Raw genomic sequence first — 23,310 nt, 5'->3', positions numbered from 1 at the left:
CATGGTGTGCCCACATCTTGAATACTATGTGCAGCTCTGGTCATCCCATCTCAAAAAAGATATATTAGAATTAGAAAAAGTACAGAGAAGAGAAACAGAAACTATTGGGGGTCTGGAACAGTTTCCATACCGGGAGAGAGTAAAAAGACTGGGACTGTTCATCTTAGAAAAGAGATGACTAAGGGACAATATGCTAGTTGTCAATAAAATCATGAATGATATAGAGAAAGTGAATAGGGAAGTGTTATTTATCCCTTCATGTAACACAAGAAGCAGGGGTCACCAAATGAACTGAATAAGCAGCAGGTTTAGAACAAACATAAGGAAGTACTTCTTCACACAACGCATAGTCAACCTGTGGAACTCATTGCTGGAGGTATGTTATGAAGGCCAAAAGTATAACTTTGTTCAAAAAATAATTAAGTAAGTTCATGGAGGTTATGTCCTTTAATGGCTATGTGCCAAGATGGTCAGGGATGCAATCCTGTGCTCTGGGTGTCCCTAAGTCTCTGACTGCCAGAAGCTGAGACTGGGTGATGAAGTATGGATCGCTCGTTAATTGCCCTATTCTGTTCATTCCCCTGAAGCATCTGGCATTGGCCACTGTCAGAAGACAGAATACTGAGGTAGATGGACTATTGGCCCAACCCAATATGGTTGTTCTTATGTTCTTATATTAATCTACTGTATTCTTCTTCTCTATCTTGAGTTCTGGTTTTATGGTGCTGCCTTACTGCTGTTTTGTTAATCTCTTTAATTTTCAGAGGTTTTAAATTAGAAATGATGACATTTTATCCTTGAGTTTCTAGGCCTCTCAGAGTAGCTAGATTAGCCTCCTGCTAATTGTTAGGGGTAGCTTCAAAACATGATTTCACTATGTGAAGATCACTCTTCATGAGAACTCCTCTTTAGTGGCAAGCGTGTGGGATTAAACAAAGCAATCTAACTTGGAAATGCAATACGTAGATCTGTGGTGATCAGAGAGACCATGTTCTCTCTGTAATTTGCATTTTAAAAATTTAGTCTGGGATTTTCAAAGAGATCCATGGAGTTAGGCAATCAACTCCCACTAAAATTGAATGGGATTTGAGCACTGCTTTTAAAATCCCAGCCTTGAGAATTAATTTAAAACCCCCTACATTTGCCATTAATGATAAGGTTAGCATGATCATGGACTGGGAATTCTGAACCCCTTGCCATGCAGGGACATCAGACATTGCAGATGGACTCCAATGTTCTGCATTATACAAATGAAATGAAATAGCTGGTATGTCAACAGCACTGTTGTTTTAACAAACAGCGTGGGAAGGTTATTCAGTGTTACAGTGTCTTAGTGCGTTCCTGGTTCCAGAAAATGTAGTCCCTGCATTTAAAGAAATACAAGTAAAGTAATGTAGTGGACCCAGTCTAACAGTTTTAACTTTGATAGGATTAGGACCTAAATAGACATTGACTCAGAGTGTATGCATACAGAACTTCATGACCTATTGTAGATTTACCAGTGCTTTCTTTTTAATCTCAGGTATCAATTCTTGTGCATCATCTTCCTGTAGCCACCTGTGCTTGCTTTCTTCATCAGGGCCACGGTTTTATTCTTGTGCCTGCCCTTCAGGATGGACACTTTCTCCTGATAATGTGAACTGCATGAGAGGTAAGACCATAATAGCCAGAGATGCAAAAAAATAAAACAAGCAAAGAAAAACAAAACTGTTAGATCATTGTCCATTCCTCTGCCAGGGCAGGATGTACCACACAAAATGGTGGACTGCTATTTGTGGAAAATATATCCTACATAGTTTTAGGCAGTTCGCATGGAATGTACTTTTTCTTGAAGATTTGGGGCCAAATTTTTGCAAGAGCTCTGGGCCAGATTTTCAAATGCTCAGCACTCACAATCTCTGGGGGCAGATTTTTGAAAGCACTCAGCTCCCATTTAGGCACCTACAAAGGAGCCAGATATTTTAAAAAACATTCAGCACATTGGGTGTTCTTGACAGCAATACTAGTGAAAAGAGTTATTTTTTAGTAAATATTAGAGAATATTAACAGAACGTTGAACTTTTTTTTAACTATTCAGACTAGACACCTCATTCTAAGACTTGTAGTAATCCAATCAGAGAACCAAAGGAATATCATGCTGTATGTATTATGTTGTATGTAATACATGTTATATGTATTAGTGTGTAACTAGTAATGCCTAATTGCCGAGGCTGGCAAGAGATGAATTATGGAGAACAACCGAAACTGTTGCAACATGCACTCTACTGTTCCTTGGCTAAAAATTCTGAGTATGAAGTTCAGGACCTCTAGAGGCACAAACTAGTATTACAACTACATGTGATATGGATTAATCAAAACTAACCTACCAAACTCAAATTTCAGATATAAGATAATTACACTGATTTGCCCTGGACCAATCTGCAGACCAAGGATTGTTTGCAGAAGTCATTCAGCAAATTAATTTTCTAAAAATTCAAGAAAATCATAAATTGCTTGGAGGGAATTCATGACCAGAAAAAGAGACTAAATTAGTCAAAGAAAGCGTTTGCTGTGAATTGTTCACTTAGCTCTGGAGATGTGCAAAGTCCTTTGGTGTGTTTCTCAAGGGGGAGCTCCAGAGCACGTGAAAGTTAGGGTGGAAATGCTTCTGGGTTAAGCAGAGAGTGGGGGTTCTCTGACTAATTCAGCAGACACCTCCTAACTCTCTGAGTTTTCAAGGGAAAATCAATGGTGCTTCCCCCCCCCCCCGCCCCGAATAGATTCTTAAGCAGTGTATTCTTCAAAGAGCCGTATCGATTTCCCCTTACTATAAGAAACAGTAAACTAAATAAAGTGTTTTAAGTTTATGTGCACCACACATTTGTTTTTACAATCTGGAGAGAAGGGCGCTACTCATGGAAGTATGCACTATACTCTAGAGTAAGAGGGTGTAGGGATGGGCTTAGAGAGAGTACCATGAAAGAGATAGATTACACCTGTGGTCAAGCAAGCATACACATGAGAAATGTTATGCACGTTTGCAAGTGTTTGCAGGATCTTTTATGCCACTGTATCTAGCCAACGGGTCAAAATATTTGGAAAGTCTTGTTCTTTCTTCCTAGACCATAAACCAGGGGCATACTGTGACACTTCCTAAATCCATTTATTTACCATTGTGACCTTTTTCTAAATTCCATAGCTGTGCAATACATAGAATTGTGCAACAAAAAGGGATCTGTAGAAATTTCTGTATGAGTGAAGAAACTGAATACAACTTCAGACAATTTTAATCTGTGTAGGCTTCTTTATTCTGTTTATTGTTTTCATTGTTTTCATTGAAAAAACAGCATATAGAACACAGCAGATTTTATGTATGCATTAGATTTACTACAGGTCAGAACTTATCAGCAAAGGGTATTATGCAACACTGCTGATTCTTTTCATGGTGAATGATTTTAATTATCGCTAATGATTACAAAAGAATAGGCATTTGCCATTCTTCTTCAGAGATTTATTATGATTGTAATCCTTGCTGACATTGTTTAGTTTAGCTTGCCAGCACAAACTTTCAGCAGAAAGATTAAACTGACTTACGCACATTTTGGCTGCATAGTGGTCTTTCCAACAGAGTGATATTGGGGAACTCTGCATAGGTAATTGGCATATCTAATATTACTAACCTTATGTTGATGGAAAAGTGTTAATTCCCAGATTGCACATTTTCTTGCTTTATAAAATGGCTTTGGTAATTTTGATCTCAAGGTTAGGTTTTGTAGTAATTCTATTTTTAAAACTTTGTGTGACATGAGTGTTAGTGATGTTACCATTTTCCTCGGTGAGTCTAAAAAAAAAATGTAGTCGTAACACTGAAATGTAAAATATTATGCTAACAAAGTAAATTTAGTGTCTCAAACATTTAATTGAAATGGAATAAGACATTAATTTTATATAAAATACAACTTAATCATGTAAATGTATATTAAAAGTAATAGCTATATGAAGGGTATATTTTATGGACCTGATTCAGCTTCGCTGATTTTACGCTCATGTAACTCCATGAGCTACAGTGAAGTTACTCCAGAGCACAGAATCAGGCTTTACATATTCATAGTTGTGAATTAATAAAAAAAAAAACCCAACCAAACTCCTTGCTTTTAATATTCCATGGGTATGTAATGAACTTATAAGTAGGTTATTGGGTATAATATAAATGTGCATCTCAGGCACTTCCCATGTGACCTCCTTTTAGGCTAGGTCGACACTTAACATCTGTGTAAGGGCCAGCATGTAGCTGTGCTTAATGAGGAACCTCCCTGGCAGGGAATTGTGACTCTGAGGCCTTGTTTGCCCTGGGGTATTTTTGCACGAGTGCAGCTGCACACAAAACCCTGCTGTAAATGCACTGCAGCTCTAAACCAATGCAAATAATCCCCAGGGTAAACAACCCCTTAGAGCAAGGGTTCTCAAACTTCATCGCACTGTGACCCCCTTCTGACAACAAAAATTACTACATGACCTCAGGAGGGGGGACCGAAGCCTGAGCCCACCTGAGCTTTGCCACCCCAAGGTGGGGGCAAAGCCTAAGCCCAAGGGCTTCAGCCCCAGGCAGGGGGCCTGTAACCTGAGTCCCCTGCCGCCCAGGGCTGAAGCCCTCAGACTTCAGCCCTGGCCCTGGGCAGTGGGACTCGGGCTTCAGCCCTGGGCCCCAGCATGTCTAAGCCAGCCCTGGTGACTCCATTAAAATAGGGACACGACCCACCTTGGGGTCCCGACCCACAGTTTGAGAACCGCTGCCTTAGAGTGTCACAATTCCTTCCCTGGTTCCACTGTGCTCCCGGAGGTGACGTAAGTTACTGCTGCCCTTCACATGGTGCAGTTTACTTTTCCACTAGTACTGGCTCAGCTGTGTGAGCTGATGCATTGCTCTCACTCCTCACCACTCTCTACTCATTCCCTGCCTATTTGTTCATGGCGATTGGCAAGGGCCTCGAGCAGCAGTCCCGCTGAACCTGCTCTTTCCCATGTTCCCAGACGGATGATCCGGGCAGAGATTATGTGTTGGCTCATGCCCTCTTACTCGCCTCTGCACCTGCATTAGGGCAAGTGACAATCTTACCCTTTATTATTTGTTCAATTAATAGAATTGAATGATTAATGACTAAAGCTGGCTTTGCTTATCAGAGCAATAATTTTTCAAGTTTTCTTTGTTGTGGTCTTATATTAATTCAGCAAAGCACTTTGGCTTATCTTTAAACTACTGATCTAATTCCTTCAATGGAACTTAAGCACATGCTTAAAATCAAGCATATGCTTAAGGGTCTTTCAGTAGTGCCTAGATGACTTAGGAGCACACATTTTATTGAATTTCAGTGGGGCTTGTGCTCCTAAATCACTTAGGCATATTGAAAATACTGCATATAGGTATTTTACTGAATTAGGCCTATATTATAGTATCCTGCAAACAATTACACTTGAGTAACTTTACTCATGTGACTAGTTTCACTGACTTCAGTGGTAGCTGCTAAGTTCTCAGCCCTTTTGAAAACCAGGTCATTGATTTCAGGGCTTAAATGTCATTTTAGGGTTATAACTAATACTCATTTTTGAAAAGCTTACTGTATGTGCTCACAAATTCTGGCACAAAGTTAGCAAACACCATCCCATAGCATCTCATTTCCTTTACTGACTGAACTATATAGGAATATAATTCCGATTGCTGTTATGTTGTTTTCACAGTTGAACATCCCTTCCTTATTGCTGTAAGAGATAATATCATTTATGGGATTTCTCTTAACCCTGCGGAGAAGAGCAATGATGCCATGGTTCCAATAGCAGGTGTCCAGAATGGTGTTGATGTTGACTTTGACGATTCGGAACAGATGATCTATTGGGTTGAAAATCCAGTAAGTTAATACTTATGTATGAAATGTGCACTAAAGGGACAACACCCACTTAAAAATGATACTTCTGTCTAATTTTTTAAAATACTAATATTATAGATAATATTTACATTACAATAACTCGAAGAAATGAAAGAAAGTATTTCTTTATAGTTTTTCCATTTTGTTTATTAGTGAGTTTCTTGGTTTCTTCTGTATATTCAGTTAGGGGTCAATCCTACAAACACAGGAGTAATTTTACCTATGGGACTACTCATTAGAGTAAAGTTATTCATGTGTGTGAATGTTTCAAGGGTTGGACCTATAGCTTGTCAGTACAGAAAAATATGTAAAAAAAAAGGCGGGGGGGAATGTGATTTCAAAAACACAACAATTTGCAGGGGGCTCTGGGGAGGTATAATACTCTGAAACTCGTTTTACCTGATTTTGAAAAACTGACTACATTTGAAGTTGATGGTGCCCCTTTAATGAATGCTCCTTGCTGAGCTAATAAAAGGGCTTGTTCTCTAAGGTCAACACAAAATATTTCCCAGCTTTTGCAGTGTGGAAGCTTATTTAAAAGTCTGTGGAAGCCACTGAAATGGACTTAGCAAGGAGTGTGCTGATTCAGCAGCAAGCAAGTTAGGCCAGGGAAACTCCTTTTTTAATTTCTTGCTCTGCTAAGTCCAGGAGAAGTGTGGTGTCAGCCATGTAGTTCTCATGAGTTGTGCTGTACAGCAGGTTATTCAAGTCAGCTTCTTACCTTCCATCCAAGTAGGGATTTCCTTAAACTTCGCCCTGCAAGTAAAAGTGGTGAAAATTTCTTCTTTCATTATTTTTTGCCTTGGTTTTTTTGCAGGTTTCTTCAAAAATAAAAAAAAAACGTGTTTTGGAGGAAAAAACTAAAAATAGGGCTAGTAATGCAAGTTTCCCCTGTAGATATGTATTTAATTTTGTAATTAATTTGATTCAGCTATGTATATGTCCCCATTTTTTTTAATGAACTTTCAAGCAATCAAGTTTTACTGGCAAAAATAGTAGCAAAAGGTGATTTTCAAAGTTTCATGAGCAAGTATTCATGTAAATCAAAGCCCTGATTCTGCAAAGATTATTTTGCTTGTTTAAACACATACATCAGTGTTTGCAGGATCAGAACCTCATTTTAAATTTACATGCTCATGTTTCTGTGGCAGAAGTACTTTAATTCGGTCAGGGAACAGAAAAAATACTGTGTGATTTATCTGCCGAATCACACATAAGCAACACAGCCGGAATGTCTAATGTTCACAATGAAGGCATTAAATAAAATAAAAATCAAATAGATGTTAATCAAATAAATTCCAATAGGGCTTGATCCTGCAAGGTGCTGCACACCCTGGTTCCAATGCAACAAAGCCCACAAGCATGTACTTAACTTTAAGCATCTGAGTAGTCTCTTTGACATTAATGGAACTACTCGTGTGCTTACATTTATGCATATGCAGAATCCTTCGATACCTTGCAGAATCAAGCCCATAATAAATATGAGAAAGTAGTTATCGCCTCACAGATATTCTGGGAGGAAAAAAGTGGCTACCTTAGTTAAATAAATAATTCATTTTGAATAATTTACTGAGCTCTAAAAAAAATAGCAGCTATTTCATAGATCCATAGATTCCAGTGCCAGAAGGGACCATTGTGATCATCTAGTCTGACTTCCTTTGTAACACAGGCTATAGAACTTCCCTTAAATAATTCATAGAGCAGATCTTTTAGAAAAACACCTAGTTTTGATTTAAAAATGGTCAGTGATGGAGAATCACTATGACCCTTGGTAAATTGTTTCCATGTTTAATTACTCTCATCATTATGAATTTGCACCTTATTTCTAGTCTGAATTTGTCTAGCTTCCACTTCCAGCCATTAGCTTGTGTTATACTTTTCTCTGCTAGACTGAAGAGCCCATTATTAGGTGTTTGTTCTCCATTTAGAGACTGTAATCAAGTCACCCCTTAACCTTCTCTTTGTTAAGCTAAATAGACTGAAAGAGCTCAATCACTACAAAGTAAGTTTTCTAATACTGTAATTCTTTATGGTGAAAAAAATTGTTTTGCTGATGAATTGACAAAATATTGTTTGGTACACGTTCAGTAAACTTTGTTTGTTGCCCCTCCTTTTACGAAAGTTCATTATGCATCAAAGTTTCAAATTCTCTGTTGTTCACAAAGATCTCAGGTTTCAAACATAATGTTGGTAGTTTCACAGAGCTGTATGACCAGACCCTCTGATGTGAATTTTTCAAGCTAGGCAGTTTCCTGGGAGCATGGGGAACTAAGGGCCTCATTCTGCCGTGGCTTAGGCATGTGCTTAACTTTACCCACTGTGAGCCGGATCTGCAACCTGTATAGATTGTCGTAGCTGAAATAAAGTAAATGGCGCTATGACAGCTGGGCCCAGCAAAGGATCTAGCCCACACTATGTATAGTTAAACATGTGTATAATTCTTGTTGGATTTGGGTCCAAGTTTGGCAGCTTGGGTCCAAAGGAAAAATATATATTTTATCAGATGCAGCAATGCATGGCAAGGGGTGTGTGTGTGTGGGTGTGTGTGTGCGCGTGCATGTGTGGGTGTGTGTTATCCTGGGTGCCTGCATGTGTTAGATACCTGTTAGTGCTCATGTATTCACAACTATTTGAGAAATGTTTGTATCCAGCACTGCACTTCTGGAAGTGTATTATTGCTTCTATAAAAAAAATTGTGTTTTATCTTCAAATGTCAGAAAATTTTTAAAATTTAGTTATCCATTTTTAGGTCAAAAAAGACGTAAAATAATTTCTTTTGAAACATTCTCAGTCATCAAACAATGGATTTGTGTTTGCCCATCATCATAGTTCCTAATTGCCAAGAATTGTAAAATAAATGTATTTATTTAAACTGTTTTTTCAGTAGAGAAACAGTACTGAGTTCAAGAGTCTAATTTGATCCTAGCTGCTGTTTGAAAAAGATCATTGCCAGATCTCAGCTGGAAGCTACAGCTGAAATTTACCAAAAGTCTAATAATTCACCTGAAGGCTGCAGGCTGATGTATCAATTCACATAAGTGGCAGCTGAAATTCCAGGTGCAGCTGCAGGCTGAGTTCTGCAAATACTATATTTCATTTGGAGTCTGCAGCCCCAGCTGGGCAAAGGGACTCAGGGTGATTATGGGACTATTGCCCCAATCCAGATCCCTGACCTCCAGGTGGGCCTGCTGGGCAGTCCCCATTGCTATTGGTAGTTGCCATTGTCAGTCCTGACAGGACTGAGGCACCCAGGGTGCACATACAGAGTCTTTTGATCATGGACTCTTCTCTACAATATGCACTTCTCTCAGATCTAAATGTGTTAGCAAATTGCCTACATTTCCCTTATGTTCCTTGCTTACACCACCACTCTTCCTTATCACTCCATTTTGGTTCTGTCCCTTGGGCTTTGCCTACGTTAGCATACTTTGTTGCTATAATTCTCCCTCCATGGCGGCAACAGTTGAGGCTGTAGTACAGACAGAGCTTAGGTAATTCCCACTTTGTTGTCCAACTCTGCTTGTAGAAAGGTTAGACGACATGGTGGAAAAATACCCGAGCCCTGCCTTCACTACAGTCTTTGCTGATGGACCTACATGGATGGAGAACTACCCGGGTCCTAATTTACTCAGGACTGGAAGACACAATGGTAAAAATGCTTGAGCCTCATCTACACTAGTACTTAAAATGCGGGTAGCAATGGTGCAAAAACACACACCCCGATTTTCCTCGTGAAGGCAAAGCTTGCAGTCTACGTGCACCCAGTTCTATTCCTTTTCCATTTTCTTCCTGACCCTTCCTGTCCTCATTTTGTGCCCCAGCTTCTGCTTGTTCGTCTACACACAACCCATCCCCCTTAATTACAATTTTTGAATAAAATAATTAAAAGTAACAAAAACAAACAAAGAATCCCCCCACCCCTCCACACCCACTCAACACACCAGCAAGGTAGGTGCAGCACTGTCACAGCATTCTCACTATCCTCTGCTTATAACCCTTGACTCCCATTCACACTACTTATTCCCTATGTGTTTACCTTCCATTCCTTAGACCAGGGGTGGCCAACCTGAGCCTGAGAAGGAGCCAGAATTTACCAATGTACATTGCCAAAGAGCCACAGTAATACGTCAGCAGCCCCCCATCAGCTGCCCCCCAGCGCCTCCTGCCCACCAGCAGCCCCACTGATCAGCACCTCCCCCTCCCTCCCCACACCTCCCAATCAGCTGTTTCGTGGCGTGCAGGAGGGTCTGGAGAGAGGAGTGAGGGCACGGCAGGCTCAGAAGAGGTGAGCGGGAAGGGGTGGAGTGGGGGCAGGGCCTGTGGCAGAGCCAAGGGTTGAGCAGTGAGCACCCCCCAGCACTCTGGAAAGTTGGCGCTTGTAGCTCCAGCCCCGGAGTCGGTGCCTATACAAGGAACCACATATTAACTTCTGAAGAGCCGCATGCCTTAGACTGTAAACAGTTCATAACAGTTACCTGTCTTATTATATGTCTGTGAGGTGCCTGGGTAACTTTAGTTGGATCAGTGAATACATATATAATAAGCATCTACCAGGCTCTTGAAGACTTGTGTTTTGTTTTTTTATTAAGGTGAAGTTACAATAAAATGTTAACATATGACATTGTAGTTACTTTTTACTTATACAGCGTCTGGTTAATATTCAAAGAACCTGGCTAAAGATTATGGCTTCCTGGCTTGTGAGCCTTCCTTCTCTGAGTGTGGTAAAAAGGGTGATCGAATATCTAAATACCTGTCCTCTTTTTGGCTCTTCTCTTGTGTACGTACTTGGGTGTGCAAGCTTTTCCATTGAAGGACAGTCCATATTTCACTATATCACAATTCCACAGGAGAAGACACATTTTTCCAAGAATGTGCAATACAAAGTCTTGCGAACAATAAAAAAGAAATTAATTTATTGTTCTGTTTAAAATGTAGATCCTTTCCTGGAGCATCAAGTAAGCAGATGAGGTAATCTATAGGAAGCCAACATTTTGTCATAGAAGTCTAGTGTTTTCAAGGTGAAAAATGAGACTAGAAAACAGTACGAAAAATAATATTCTTTAGAATAATAGAATCATAGAATATCAGGGTTGGAAGGGACCTCAGGAGGTCATCTAGTCCAACCCCCTGCTCAAAAGCAGGACCTATACCCAATTAAATCATCCCAGCCAGGGCTTTGTCAAGCCTGACCTTAAAAACTTCTAAGGAAGGAGATTCCACCACCTCCCTAGGCAACGCATTCCAGTGTTTCACCACCCTCCTAGTGAAAAAGTTTTTCCTAATATCCAACCTGAACCTCCCACACTGCAACTTGAGACCATTACTCCTTGTCCTGTCCTCTTCCACCACTGAGAATAGTCTAGAACCATCCTCTCTGGAACTACCTCTCAGGTAGTTGAAAGCAGCTATCAAATCCCCCCTCATTCTTCTCTTCTGCAGACTAAACAATCCCAGTTCCCTCAGCCTCTCCTCATAAGTCATGTGTTCCAGACCCCTAATCATTTTTGTTGCCCTTCGCTGGACTCTCTCCAATTTATCCACATCCTTCTTGTAGTGTGGGGCCCAAAACTGGACACAGTACTCCAGATGAGGCCTCACCAATGTCGAATAGAGGGGAACGATCACGTCCCTCGATCTGCTCGCTATGCCCCTACTTATACATCCCAAAATGCCATTGGCCTTCTTGGCAACAAGGGCACACTGCTGGCTCATATCCAGCTTCTCGTCCACTGTCACCCCTAGGTCCTTTTCCGCAGAACTGCTGCCTAGCTATTCGGTCCCTAGTCTGTAGCTGTGCATTGGGTTCTTCCGTCCTAAGTGCAGGATCCTGCACTTATCCTTATTGAACCTCATCAGATTTCTTTTGGCCCAATCCTCCAATTTGTCTAGGTCCCTCTGTATCCTATCCCTGCCCTCCAGCGTATCTACCACTCCTAGTTTAGTATCATCCGCAAATTTGCTGAGAGTGCAATCCACACCATCCTCCAGATCATTTATGAAGATATTGAACAAAACAGGCCCCAGGACCGACCCCTGGGGCACTCCACTTGACACCGACTGTCAACTAGACATGGAGCCATTGATCACTACCCGTTGAGCCCGACAATCTAGCCAACTTTCTACTCACCTTATGGTGCATTCATCCAGCCCATACTTCCTTAACTTGCTGACAAGAATACTGTGGGAGACCGTGTCAAAAGCTTTGCTAAAGTCAAGATACAATACATCCACTGCTTTCCCTTCATCCACAGAACCAGTAATCTCATCATAGAAGGCGATTAGATTAGTCAGGCATGACCTTCCCTTGGTGAATCCATGCTGACTGTTCCTGATCACTTTCCTCTCATGTAAGTGCTTCAGGATTGATTCTTTGAGGACCTGCTCCATGATTTTTCCGGGGACTGAAGTGAGGCTGACTGGCCTTTAGTTCCCAGGATCCTCCTTCTTCCCTTTTTTAAAGATTGGCACTACATTAGCCTTTTTCCAGTCATCCGGGACTTCCCCCGTTCGCCACGAGTTTTCAAAGATAATGGCCAATGGCTCTGCAATCACAGCCGCCAGTTCCTTTAGCACTCTCGGATGCAACTCATCCAGCCCCATGGACTTGTGCACGTCCAGTTTTTCTAAATAGTCCCTAACCACCTATTTCTCCACAGAGTGCTGGCCATCTATTCCCCATGTTGTGATGCCCAGCACAGCAGTCTGGGAGCTGACCTTGTTCGTGAAGACAGAGGCAAAAAAATCATTGAGTACATTAGCTTTTTCCACATCCTCCGTCACTAGGTTGCCTCCCTCATTCATTAAGGGGCCCACACTTTCCTTGGCTTTCTTCTTGTTGCCAACATACCTGAAGAAACCCTTCTTGTTACTCTTAACATCTCTCGCTAGCTGCAGCTCCAGGTGCGATTTGGCTCTCCTAATTTCATTCCTACATGCCCGAGCAATATTTTTATACTCTTTCCTGGTCATATGTCCAACCTTCCACTTCTTGTAAGCTTCTTTTTTATGCTTAAGATCCGCTAGGATTTCACCGTTAAGCCAAGCTGGTCGCCTGCCATATTTACTATTCTTTCGACACATCGGGATGGTTTCTCCCTGTAACCTCAACAGGGATTCCTTGAAATACAGCCAGCTCTCCTGGACTCCTTTCCCCTTCATGTTAGTCCACCAGGGGATCCTACCCATCCGTTCCCTGAGGGAGTCGAAGTCTGCTTTCCTGAAATCCAGGGTCCGTATCCTGCTGCTTACCTTTCTTCCCTGTGTCAGGATCCTGAACTCAACCAACTCATGGTCACTGCCTCCCAGATTCCCATCCACTTTTGCTTCCCCTACTAATTCTTCCCGGTTTGTGAGCAGCAGGTCAAGAAAAGCTCCCCCCCAGTTGGCTCCTCTAGCACTTGCACCAGGAAATTGTCCCCTACACTTTCCAAAAACTTCCTGGATTGTCTATGCACCACTGTACTGCTCTCCCAGCAGATATCAGGAAAATTAAAGTCACCCATGAGAACCAGGGCATGCGATCTAGTAGCTTCCGTGAGCTGCCAGAAGAAAGCCTCATCCACCTCATCCCCCTGGTCCGGTGGTCTATAGCAGACTCCCACCACTACATCACTCCTGTTGCTCACACTTCTAAACTTAATCCAGAGACACTCAGGTTTTTCTGCAGTATCGTACCGGAGCTCTGAGCAGTCATACTGCTCCCTTACATACAGTGGTACTCCCCCACCTTTTCTGCCCTGCCTGTCCTTCCTGAACAGTTTATAACCATCCATGACAGTACTCCAGTCATGTGAGTTATCCCACCAAGTCTCTGTTATTCCAATCACGTCATAATTCCTTGACATCACCAGGACCTCCAGTTCTCCCTGCTTGTTTCCAAGGCTTTGTGCATTCGTATATAAGCACTTGAGATAACCTGCTGATTGCCCCTCATTCTCAGTATGAGGCAGGAGCCCTCCCCTCACAGACATTCCTGCCTGTGCTTCCTCCCGGTATCCCGCTTTCCCACTTACCTCAGGGCTTTGGTCTTCCCCTGGTGAACCTAGTTTAAAGCCCTCCTCACTAGGTTAGCTAGCCTGCTCGCAAAGATGCTCTTCCCTCTCTTCGTAAGGTGGAGCCCGTCTCTGCCCAGCACTCCTCCTTCATGGAACACCATCCCATGGTCAAAGAATCCAAAGCCTTCTCTCCGACACCACCTGCGTAGCCATTTGTTGACTTCCACTATTCGGCGGTCCCTACCCAGGCCTTTTCCTTCCACGGGGAGGATGGATGAGAACACCACCTGCGCCTCAAACGCCTTTATCCTTCTTCCCAGAGCCACGTAGTCTGCAGTGATCCGCTCAAGGTCATTCTTGGCAGTATCATTGGTGCCCACGTGGAGAAGCAGGAAGGGGTAGCGATCAGAGGGCTTGATGAGTCTCGGCAGTCTCTCCGTCACATCGCGAATCTTAGCCCCCGGCAAGCAGCAGACTTCTCGGTTTTCCCGGTCAGGGCGGCAGATAGATGACTCAGTCCCCCGGAGGAGAGAGTCCCCGACCACCACCACCCACCTCCTTCTCTTGGGAGTGGTGGTCGTGGAACCCCCCATCTCAGGACAGCGCATTTCATGCCTTCCAACCAGCAGAGTCTCCTTCTGCCTTCTCCCCCCGGACGTATCATCTGGTCCACTCTCCGCAACGGTACCTGTGGAGAGAACATGAAAGCAGTTAGTTACCTGTGTCCGCGTTGCTGGAGCCCGGACATTCCCCCTTCTTCTTCTGGAGGTCACATGTTGCCAAGCTTCTTCACTGGCCTCTTGGCTCCGCTGTGCAACCTGCTCTAAATCTTTAGAGCTTTGTGCCCGTAGAAGCATATCCTGACTTTTGTCCAGAAAATCCTCTGTTTCTCGTATGCAACGCAGGGTCGTTATCTGTTGCTCCAGACCTTCAATCTTCTCTTCCAGTATGGAGACCAGCTTGCAATTTGTACACACAAAGTCGCTTCTGCCCTGTGGAAGAAAGATAAACATGGCACATCCAGTGCAGGTCACAATAGCTGAACCCCTCCCTTCCATACCACCTTCTTACTATGAGCTTCCTCAGAGAAGTTGGCAAGATGTAAGCCTCACTGGGCTCACTTTCTTGTTTTTCTCTTTGTCATAGACATAGTGACTTAAGGGAGGATTATTTGTATAGCAGTACTGTGGAGATATGCCACTTGGCTTAAGCAGGTACTACTCCATTGAAGGCAGAGAAGTTATGCCTGCTTATGACAACAGTAAATTTGACCCAGTATCCACACAGTTGTAGCCTTTGGCTTAAGCAGGTAGCACTCTGTTGAAGGCGGAGAAGTTATGCATCAGTGCACCTGCGCAAATGTAGCCCTGTACTATAGACTTGCCCTAAGTGTCATCTACAGAAAGATAGCAACTAGTGTTGGAGATTCCATAGGGTTTACACTCCTGGAGCAAGAGTGGGTAGGATCACTGGGATAAACTTAGTCAAGTTTCTTGACATTATAACTGTTTTCAAAGTACAAATCTTAAAAAGTTATACTGGGGAAAAGACCTTAATTTTCTTTTATTGTGTTTAAACTGTATCAAAGATGTTTATCACAGACCTTCCTTGAGTTTTTCCTAATAAAGTGTTCATACTATAGTATGATTATATATAACTGTGGAAGATATAAACTCCAACCTTCTGTTCTATGCAGCACAATTTTATATCCTCCAGTCAGGATAGAGAGTAGTAATGTTTCTTTATATAATGTAGCTTTTACTATTTAGAATAATAATTTTGCCCCTCTTTTGTGTACTGCGCATATACGTATACATTCTACTAGCTGTGTTGGATATGCTTTTTCCTAAGCAAATTAGTATCATGTAAGGGAAGTGCTTGTGAAGAGGAAGAAATGTGATATTTTCTTTGTGACATTTCCCTCAACATTTTCTCACTTTTCTTATCTTTTTCCCACAAGGGTGAAATCCACAGGGTGAAGTCAGATGGAACTAACAGGACAGTATTTGCTCCAGCAGCTGTTATTGGTGCTCCTATTGGCCTGGCTTTAGACTGGATATCTGCAAACTTGTATTATAGTAACCCTGGCACGCAGTCAGTTGAGGTACTTATTTGATAAATACCATTTAAAGGTGAAAGCCTGAATTTTTCTTTCAGAGGCCATACATACAGCTTCAAAGCAGCAAGTCATTCTGGGGAAATACACCTGAAAGCAGCTTTATTTTAAAACTGAGTATTAAGGATAAAAAGCAGAAAAAATAATTAGAAAATTTAGTTGCCTAAAGAATCAAACTAAATAAATCGAACTCCAATCTGGACATATGTATGTAGCCAATGTGATTTTAAAAGCAACACTTCATAGGAGCATCCATTAACCTGTGCACAGATCTATTTTTTCTTCAAATCAGTAAGCTCTCCGATGTTGTTTGATGCTGATAAATCCTCAGAACACTAGAGTGGAATGCTGTATTACACTTCTGCATTAAAGTCTAAGCTCCAAATCCATGCCTATTGAAATTAGTGGGAGTTTTGCCACTGGCTGCAATGAAAGAAAGTTCAGGTCCCAGATGCTGTGGTATGGTTTGGTGTGTTGTGGCTCCCCAGAGACTAGCCACTTGAAAGTAGCTAAAGGATAAAAAGACAAGGGTTATTTAGGGTGGAAAGGAGAGGAGTAATAGGAATCTAATGTAATGGATGATGAGGGATTTCTCTGTCCCAGTATAATAAAAGGGGGCATGTGATTAAATTAAAAGGAAGCTAATTTTAAACAGGTTAAAAAGAAATATTTTGTAAAGCAGCATAAAATCAACCTGAACCTCACTTAACACCTCTAGTGTTATACTGAAGTATGGAAACAGTTTAGTAAAGATTTTAGTGATTTTTATGAGCAGGAATAATTTGCAGTTATGCTAGCTAAATTAAGTATCACAGGGAGTTTGTTGGAGAAGTACTTGTCAGAGGAGAGAATGCACTGGAGAAGTACAGAACTCAGTGCTTTTTCTTCATAGTGCTTGTGTTAACTTTTTCTTCAGCTTGGACCTATGTGGGTTCAGGCTGTCCAGGTTTTAGTTTGAAATTATACTGTCAATTCCACATTGCATACCCTAATTGTGTTAAACATTTATGTAGGTACTGAAGCTACATGGTGAAGTAATGTACAGAAAAACTCTGATTACCAATGATGGTACCCCTACTGGAGCTGGAGTTCCAATTGGTTTGGCTGTTGATCCAGCACGAGGGTGAGTTTCCAAAATAGTTTTTTCTTTACTTATACTTTATTTTCTAAGTTATATCAGCTTGTAAATAGTTTCTGAATTATTTTATTTCTCTCCTAATTTTTAGGGTTTGTATGATAGGTGGCGGTGATAATTTGTTGCAGGCATAAAATTGGCATACATAGAGTTTGTTTTTTAAAATTATATTTGGGTTGAATCAGTTAATCTTTTATAACAATAGCTAGAGCCTAATATACAATACGATCAATTACACGAATGCATATATTGTTGCATAGTTGCAGATTATTTTTTAATTATCACATAACTTGAATTCTGGAGCATGGCTTTCATTTAAAAAATTAAATCTCAAGCCATTTTGACTGCAAAGAAAACATTCAAAATGTCAACCCAGTGTAAAGTGATACAAGGATGACTATCTGGGGCCTAGTCTATAATGGGAAAAGACATCATGTTAGAAAACACGTTAACTCTCACATATTAACTACCATGATGTTAACATGATTTTACCTCCCCCATCCAAAATGGCAACTCTCCATATTAATCCATATTATAAATATTAAGATAATGTCTTTGGGTAAAAGTTTATTCTTTTTTTTTTTTAACTGATCAAGCCTAGCAAAATACAAAAAACCCTCATAAACATTTAAAAATAAATTAGATTCTGGCTGGCTGGAAAATTTTTGACAAACATTTTTTCATCAGAATTTGCTGATTTGTCTAAATGGACATGTTCTGCAGGACTGTGTTGATTTCACGAAAATTTTGCAGGAATCTAGGCAGGTTTCAGAGCTCCCAAACTTGTTGCTCTTAGCAGCCGGGACTCCTGGTAGGACTGGGTAGAGAATGGTAATTCCATGTTGTGAAGAACTTAGGCTATGTCTACACTACACAGCTTTTAGCGACATGGCTATGTTGCTACAGCTGTGCCGCTAAAAGTCACGCCGTGTAGTCACTGTTTGTTGGCTTTCCTGCCGACAAAAAACTTCCACCACCAACAAGCAGGAGAGCGCTCCTGTTGACAACACGCTGTTCACACTGGCACTTGTCGCAACAAAACTTTTTCTTTCGGGGGGTGGGGAGGGAGGGGGCTTAACACCTCTGAAAGACAAAAGTTTTGTCATTCATTTGCCAGTGTAAACATAGCCTTAGACATTTTTGGTTTTCATTCCTCATCAGAACTAAACCCAATTTTGAAATCTCAGAATCCTCTGCAAAATGGAAATTAGCTCTGTTAGATTCTTAAAATTTGATGAGTTTTAGTAATTTAAGATGTTGTGAGTGGTTCAGGAAAGGAAATATTTTTTCTTAAACTGTCTTTAACATGGCAATGTTCCGATAAAGTGAGACATGTTGTTGGACCTGATTCAGCAGTCCATCCCTACTCAGAACATATTGAAGTATTTTGCTGGGTAGCACAGTAGACTTAAGCATATTCTTAAATGCTTTGGTGAACTGGGACCTTAGAGCCTTACCTGCTTCTGTAATTGCTGCGATAACATTTGTTGCAGGAAACTGTATTGGACAGACCAGGGAACTGACAGTGGGGTCCCAGCAAAGATTGCCAGTGCAAACATGGATGGCTCAGATATAAAAACCCTCTTCACCGGTAACCTTGACCATATAGAGTTTATTACCATTGACATTAAGGAACAGAAGTTGTACTGGGCTGTCACAAGCACGGGAGTGGTATGAATTTTTTATACTGTTGCTGTAGTATCTGTGTGCCCATTTCTGCAGCCGTAACTCGTCTAAGTAGTTCACGTGTTTAACTGAGACTAATCATGTGACTAAAAGTTTCAGGCCAAACATGATGGATTCATACAGTATACAGTAGCTGCTGGACTGGAATGAATCTTGCTTTTTTGAATTTCAATGAGAGTTGAATGCCTAACTGCCTTTTGTGCCCCTCCCTCCATGGATACCGAAACAGCAGTTAGGTATGGGGACGACACAGTAGTCTTGTTTACCAAATAAACTATTTATCCAGTGTCCCTGTGGAAGAGTGTGCACTCACATGTTCCATAACATTAAAAAAGCCATAGTGAGTTTTGACTACTGGACAGCTGACCCCTCGAGGGCTCCTATATCCTGCTCATATATGCTGCTGTGGGTCAGGCAGAGTCCAGAGGAATCTCTCAGTGTGAGCAGGAACAAAGCTTTCTGATTCATAACTGTCATGGGTGTACCTGTGAGGTCCAGGAGGGCATTAGTTAGAACAGGCTTTCCATGAATGACATCAAAGTTTGTGAGAGAAAAGGTGTGAACTATTCACTCCATTCTGCCGGTTTTATTGAACAGAGTGTATCCTTCTAGCACAGGGGTTTTTAAACTGAGGATTGGCACCTCTCAGGGGGTCGTGAGCTAAACCCCGCTTTGCCTCCAACAGTTATAATGGTGTTAAATATGTACAAAAGTGTTTTTAATTTCTAAGGGGGGATGCACACGGAGGCTTGCTATAAGGGGTCACCAGTACAAAAGTTTGAGAACCACTGCAGGTAGTGGTGCCCACTTAAAAAAAAGAATAAAGTAGATTAAAATACTTGTGTGTGTTAATGAGACAGGAGTGAATAATATTTTTACTAACATTAACTTTGCTCTTATATAATTATACTTTTTTCTTTTCTCCAAAGAGGCTTTTATTTTAGATTGCCATTAGCTGTTTTGAAAAATGACAAGTTTGTTAAATTTTAATGGAAAGAAAAGAATAGTTCTAAAAAAAATCCAATTCTCGCCCCAAACCCAAGGAAAATGCATAGATTTCTGTTCACAGAGTTTATCAGCATGTATAAAATTCTAATTAAATTCTAACTGATCTCTTAGATTGAAAAAGGCAATGTGGATGGTACAAATCGTGTGACCCTGGTTCTTCATCTGTCTCACCCATGGGGAATCGCTGTCTATGATTCCTTTCTGTACTATACTGATCGAGATTATGAGGTCATTGAGCGGGTTGATAAGTCCACTGGAGCGAACAAAGTGGTGATGAGAGACAATGTTCCAAGACTGAAGTGCCTACGAGTGTATTATAGAGACAGTGAGTATTTGCTCCAATTTAAAGAGGCAGAGTCAGGAAGCCTTAATTTTGAAAAATCTACCATCCTCAAAACAAGAATCTGAAACTTTATTAAATTGCCAACCAGACAGCATGGCAAACCATAAATTAGTCAGGTGGTGGTTTGGGTTTCTGAGAGCATTTTTACACATTATGCAGGTGCATAGAAGTGTATAGCCGCATTCCTCAGTTCTACAGTATTTGTCTGCTCATTTCTGTTCAGTCAGATTACTGAAGTATACAAGAGTAATGCTCTACAAGAGCATTCCTTTGAAACCAAACTAAGTGGGTAGGGCTAATTTTAGTCTTGTCGGCTTTGATGATATGTTGATAAAACATGAACTTACTTATGGGATGCGCAGTAGGATTTATATATGTCTTCGACACAACATTTTAATACTATTTTGTATTTGTAGTTCTGAGACAAATTAATGTTATTGCATTTTCAAATATTTCTATAGTTCTCATGTAGGTATCTCTATTTTAAGAGTTTCAAAATATTTATTGGAGCTCAGAGGAGATGATCATAATGGTCCTTTCTGGCCTTAAAATGTATGAATGTAGTTTAGGGTTGTTTTTGTTAGTTTTTATTTCAGTATGATTTCTAGTAGTGCGGTATGGAATTCAAGTACATTAACTTTCACTGCTCTATACTAACACAGGCTGTGTTAACTTTTTCTGGGAGAGAAGGGAGTTCTGATTGATTGTAGAGATCCTTCTCACATGCATAGTTGAGATCTTAACTTACACAATGTCCAAGGGTGTTATGCTCTAGTTTTGACATTGGGCTCATTGCTAGTCAGTTTATTCATTTCTGTGCTCAAATGTCCTCAAGTAATTTGTAGAACTGGTTGATTAATTCACAGTGAATAATATTTTGCTGTGAATTTTAGCATCCTTTTCTACTTGCAAATTGTCCATGAGCAGTTTTCAGTTTTCTCTAGTGTGTTCCTTTTTCAAAATTATTCACCTAATAATTTCTGTGAATAAATCTCAGCATTTTATTAGCTTATTTGGTATTGAAATGCCATCCATGTGGTTAATTTTCATAAGAAACATTGGTCAGATGATGGTGTCATTTTTTTCTGACTGAAAGAGCACAATTTATTGAAGTAAGTTTCTGTGGAAGTGTATTTCTGAGTTCAAAAATTCAGTTTCGCTGGATGTTCTAATATTCATGTAAAATTCTCTGTTTTCATGAACATTCCTGGATATAACCTCATTTGCTTGAATATTCTCAGGAATAGAACACAAAGGGGTATGAATACTTGCAAAGCAAATTTTGTTTTTTTTATCTGAGGACAATCATCTGAGGCATTTCCCAGCTCTAATAATTAGTTGTGCAGTTATCCAGTTAGGATTTTGCTGTCGCATTTGTTTTTATAGTAAGTTTACAGCTGTAACTTTAACTGAATAATTAATTCTGGAATTTTATTAGCTAGTTTACTTCAAATTTATATGAGAGTCATATCTGATCCTGAAAAAATATGCTGTACTGAAGATCTCTTCATCTTAGATGAGAGGAATCCGGACGATTATTTTATTATTTATTTGCCACAGTTCAAAATTATTAAGATTCTTACTGTTGCTAGCTGCTTATTGTTGTTAGTCACTTTCCTGATAAGCTTGTGGCATGTACACATTTTATTCTAGACCAACAAGAGTTTATAATGAACAGCTGCACTGTTGGGGTTTTACATGCATCTGCTTGTTTCCAACACAGATTCTGCTGGTTCCTCGAATGGCTGCAGTAACAATATTGGAGTTTGTCAGCAGCTTTGTCTGCCTGTGCCTGGTGGGCTATTTTCCTGTGCCTGTGCTACTGGCTTCCAGCTAAATCCTGATAACAGGACTTGTTCCCCATACAGTTCCTTTGTAATTGTTTCCATGCTGTCCGCAATTAAAGGATTTAGCTTAGAGACATCTGATCACTCTGAAGCCATGGTACCGTTGGCAGGAAGAGGTATGTGAAGATAGTAGTAGATGAGAAAAATCTCTTTATGGCTAATGTTGTCATTTTCTGTTAAAGATTTGTAATGCTCTGGGGATTGCCTATCTGACATATGGTGTATTTAACAACGAGACTAATATACTGAATAATAATATTGCCTAGGCATCATGCCATGGAGGTAAGGAATGTATACAATTCAGTGGCATATACTGATCTCCACATAAAGGCCTACATTTTCAGAAGACAACCTCTTTTTGCAGATGTAGTTTGTGAATTTAATTTTAGCACACTGTAATAATCAGACTTTATTAGTTTAATATTCTCCTGCACTATTTTAAATATTGAACAACTGAGCCATAATATATACGATGCTCTGCACATTAACAGAGAAGCCAGTTATATGATCTTATCTGAATGTTTACATATAAAGAGTACCATGGCAATGTAAATTGATGGTAGATTTTATGCCATGAGATTGTAAACCTCAATTCACTTGTCCTTTGCAAATAACATAAACCACAAATTTTAAATAAAATACTTTATATTAAAAATAATTGATTGCTTTTTAAAAATGTTTCAGGACGAAATGCACTTCATGTGGATGTTCACATGCCTTCTGGTTTCATTTACTGGTGTGACTTCAGCAGTACTGTTTCTTCTCAGAACGCAATACGTAAAATTAAGCCGGATGGTTCTTATTTTAGAAACGTTATTACAAATGGAATAGGACGAAATGGAATCCGTGGCATTGCAATTGATTGGGTAGCAGGTAAGCAGAACTGCTGCATAGCTGAATTTATAATAAAAGTTTTTCTGTATATGTTGTAGGAATCTTTAGACTAATTAGTTTTATAGAAAAAGGAACTCATGGAAATATTTCAAAGGGAAAACATGTGCTTTTAGGTAGTGCTGTATATGCAGAGTGGTTTTAAAATGAAAAAAATGTATGAAGGGCAGCAGTCCCATTGATTACAGTAGGAGTTGAATGAACAAAGTAGAGGACAGAATTTGGCTCTAAGCTGTAGACTTAAAACCATACTTTCCAATTAATATTGCAAGTTAAATCAAACAGCAAGTTATAATTAATGCAAATACCAACTTTTTAGAAAGCATTTATTCATTTAACACTAAACAGGAGATCATTGTCAAGTGCATACATTTGTTTTTGTTTCTTTGG

The 23,310-nt window shown here is 40.4% G+C and overlaps 1 protein-coding gene across 1 annotated transcript in view; it reads left to right on the top strand.

Moving 5' to 3' along the window:
- Positions 1 to 23,310, top strand: part of LRP2 (LDL receptor related protein 2) — a 180,200-nt gene that overhangs the window by 79,441 nt on the left and 77,449 nt on the right. The window contains exons 31-38 of the mRNA XM_077829918.1: positions 1,523 to 1,651; positions 5,716 to 5,882; positions 15,855 to 15,998; positions 17,024 to 17,133; positions 18,639 to 18,816; positions 19,951 to 20,164; positions 21,906 to 22,145; positions 22,714 to 22,902. Of these exons, the coding sequence (XP_077686044.1) occupies positions 1,523 to 1,651; positions 5,716 to 5,882; positions 15,855 to 15,998; positions 17,024 to 17,133; positions 18,639 to 18,816; positions 19,951 to 20,164; positions 21,906 to 22,145; positions 22,714 to 22,902 (1,371 nt within the window). The remainder of the gene's footprint in view (positions 1 to 1,522; positions 1,652 to 5,715; positions 5,883 to 15,854; positions 15,999 to 17,023; positions 17,134 to 18,638; positions 18,817 to 19,950; positions 20,165 to 21,905; positions 22,146 to 22,713; positions 22,903 to 23,310) is intronic.

This window comes from Eretmochelys imbricata, chromosome 11 (genome assembly GCF_965152235.1).
Source record: "Eretmochelys imbricata isolate rEreImb1 chromosome 11, rEreImb1.hap1, whole genome shotgun sequence".
Lineage (NCBI taxonomy): Eukaryota > Metazoa > Chordata > Testudines > Cheloniidae > Eretmochelys > Eretmochelys imbricata.
This window is presented reverse-complemented; position numbering and strand designations above follow the sequence as displayed.